The 1942-nt window shown below is 33.5% G+C and overlaps 1 protein-coding gene across 1 annotated transcript; it reads left to right on the top strand.

Moving 5' to 3' along the window:
- Positions 1 to 556: 556 nt before the first annotated feature.
- Positions 557 to 866, top strand: LOC111693064 (C-terminal-binding protein-like; the record flags this gene model as incomplete). The annotated part of the gene is made up of 1 exon (XM_023457197.1): positions 557 to 866. A coding segment is annotated over one exon (310 nt), but the record flags the coding sequence as incomplete, so codon positions are not given.
- Positions 867 to 1942: the final 1076 nt, after the last annotated feature.

Raw genomic sequence — 1942 nt, 5'->3', positions numbered from 1 at the left:
GATGTTATGGATTTGATATGGGATTTTTAAAATATTTTTTTAATAATCTATTATTCATTTTTTTAATTGCAAATAAAAAAATTCTGGTCAGTAAATAATAAGTAAGAGATTTGAAAAAAATGCTGAATTGAAAAAAAAATTGACAAAATATTGATATAAAAAAAAATACTTTGATTGATCAATAACTGATTTAATAATGAGTTTCTCAAAAATGTCAGAAACTTATACCATTATTTTTATAAATTACCCCTAAATTTTTTTATCATGGTTTCCGAAAACCATATGAAAATTAATATCAACAGGTTTTCTTCTGTCTGAAGCTTTTAAATCATTAATTTTTTGGATTACTAACATCATTTCATATTACTTCATTTTGTTAACTATGCTATAAAAGGCAAATATTAATTACTGACCGATTTAAATTTGATATCTTCCAAAAAAAGACAAAAAAAAAAGGTAGCCTTTTTAATATCTCTTCCTGTCAGCAAAACTTGGACATGGACGTTTGTTAGTAAACTTATGATTTTTTTCTTACTAATTGTTTAATCTTCTGCATACAGCTCGAGGAGGCTTAGTGGACGACGACGCGCTAGCTCAGGCCCTAAAACAAGGACGCATCCGCGCGGCCGCCCTGGATGTACATGAGAACGAACCCTACAATGTGTTCACTGGCCCCCTCAAAGACGCCCCAAACCTCTTGTGTACACCGCACGCGGCCTTCTACAGCGACGCCTCAGCCACTGAACTGCGGGAAATGGCAGCATCGGAGATCAGGAGGGCGATCATGGGCAGGATACCTGAGTGTCTGAGAAATTGCGTCAACAAGGAGTACTTCATGGGGCAGGGCTCATATCCCGAAGGTACAGGTAATATAAGTACTACTAACACTTTACACTAGTAGAGGTAAATTCTTCCTACGATTGGGGCTCATACATCCTGCTGTTGAATACAATTTGATTATCGATTTAGGACAATTTGTAAGTAATCATTTGTACGAAGTTTACGTCACAGTCGAAAAAACTGGGCAAATTGAGGAATTTATGATATTTAAAAAAGGTCGTGTATATCCGGAACTTTTTGCTGCACCTTTTTGAATGTGGTTAACTGCTTGCCAGGTGAATTTTTTTAACAAAAACTTGTAAAAAATAGATCCTATTTTTTTAAAAAGATTTCTAATGTACAGGGTGTTTCAGTTCGAAGGAATCAAACTTTAACCACAAATACTTAGAACTCGATAAATAAATCAGAAATGCCTTATAAAGCAAGGGTCTAAGTCTCACCGTTTTCACTCTACAGGGCCGTATTGGTATTTGGTATGGTGTTAACACTTACACGTGCATAATTTACTGTAAAATNACAACATACATTTTATTACTGTTGCATCGCAGCATAAATCAGCAAAATAAATTTCATCGATATAGCTTGAACGTAAAAATTTCTTTAGATTAATGATTGAAATGAACTGACGATAGAACTCGTTACCTCAATTTCTTTTTTATGCACTAAACTGTCAAACTCTAGTTATTAATTTTTATGGCCACAATTTAACTCCAATCATATATGAACTTAGGAGTATGTAGCATAACTGAAATAGTTTTAATGAAATCTCAAATATAATGACTTAACCAAGACCAGAGCCGTTCCTGAGCAGTGTGCTGGTGGTGCCCCGGCACCAGGGCGGCCAAAATTCAACTTTTCTGACCTGGTCTTCCCCAGATTCCTAACTAAAAATATTTAAACAATAGCAGCAAAGACTGCAAAGATAGAATGTATATTAATTTTCGTCTTATAAATAATGTAGCATTAAATACACTGTTTTAAAATACATTTTTTTTATACACTAATGCAAAAAATTAAAGGGTCAAAAGAATTTCCGAAATTTTTCCGTGATTTTTTTTTAATTTTAGGTGAAAAATGGTCGTATCGGGAATTAAAAAAAAGC

Source organism: Anoplophora glabripennis, unplaced genomic scaffold (assembly GCF_000390285.2).
Source record: "Anoplophora glabripennis isolate ALB-LARVAE unplaced genomic scaffold, Agla_2.0 scaffold7453, whole genome shotgun sequence".
NCBI classification, from domain to species: domain Eukaryota; kingdom Metazoa; phylum Arthropoda; class Insecta; order Coleoptera; family Cerambycidae; genus Anoplophora; species Anoplophora glabripennis.
The sequence above is the reverse complement of the archived record's forward strand: the minus strand, read 5'-3'. Positions and strand labels throughout refer to the sequence as shown.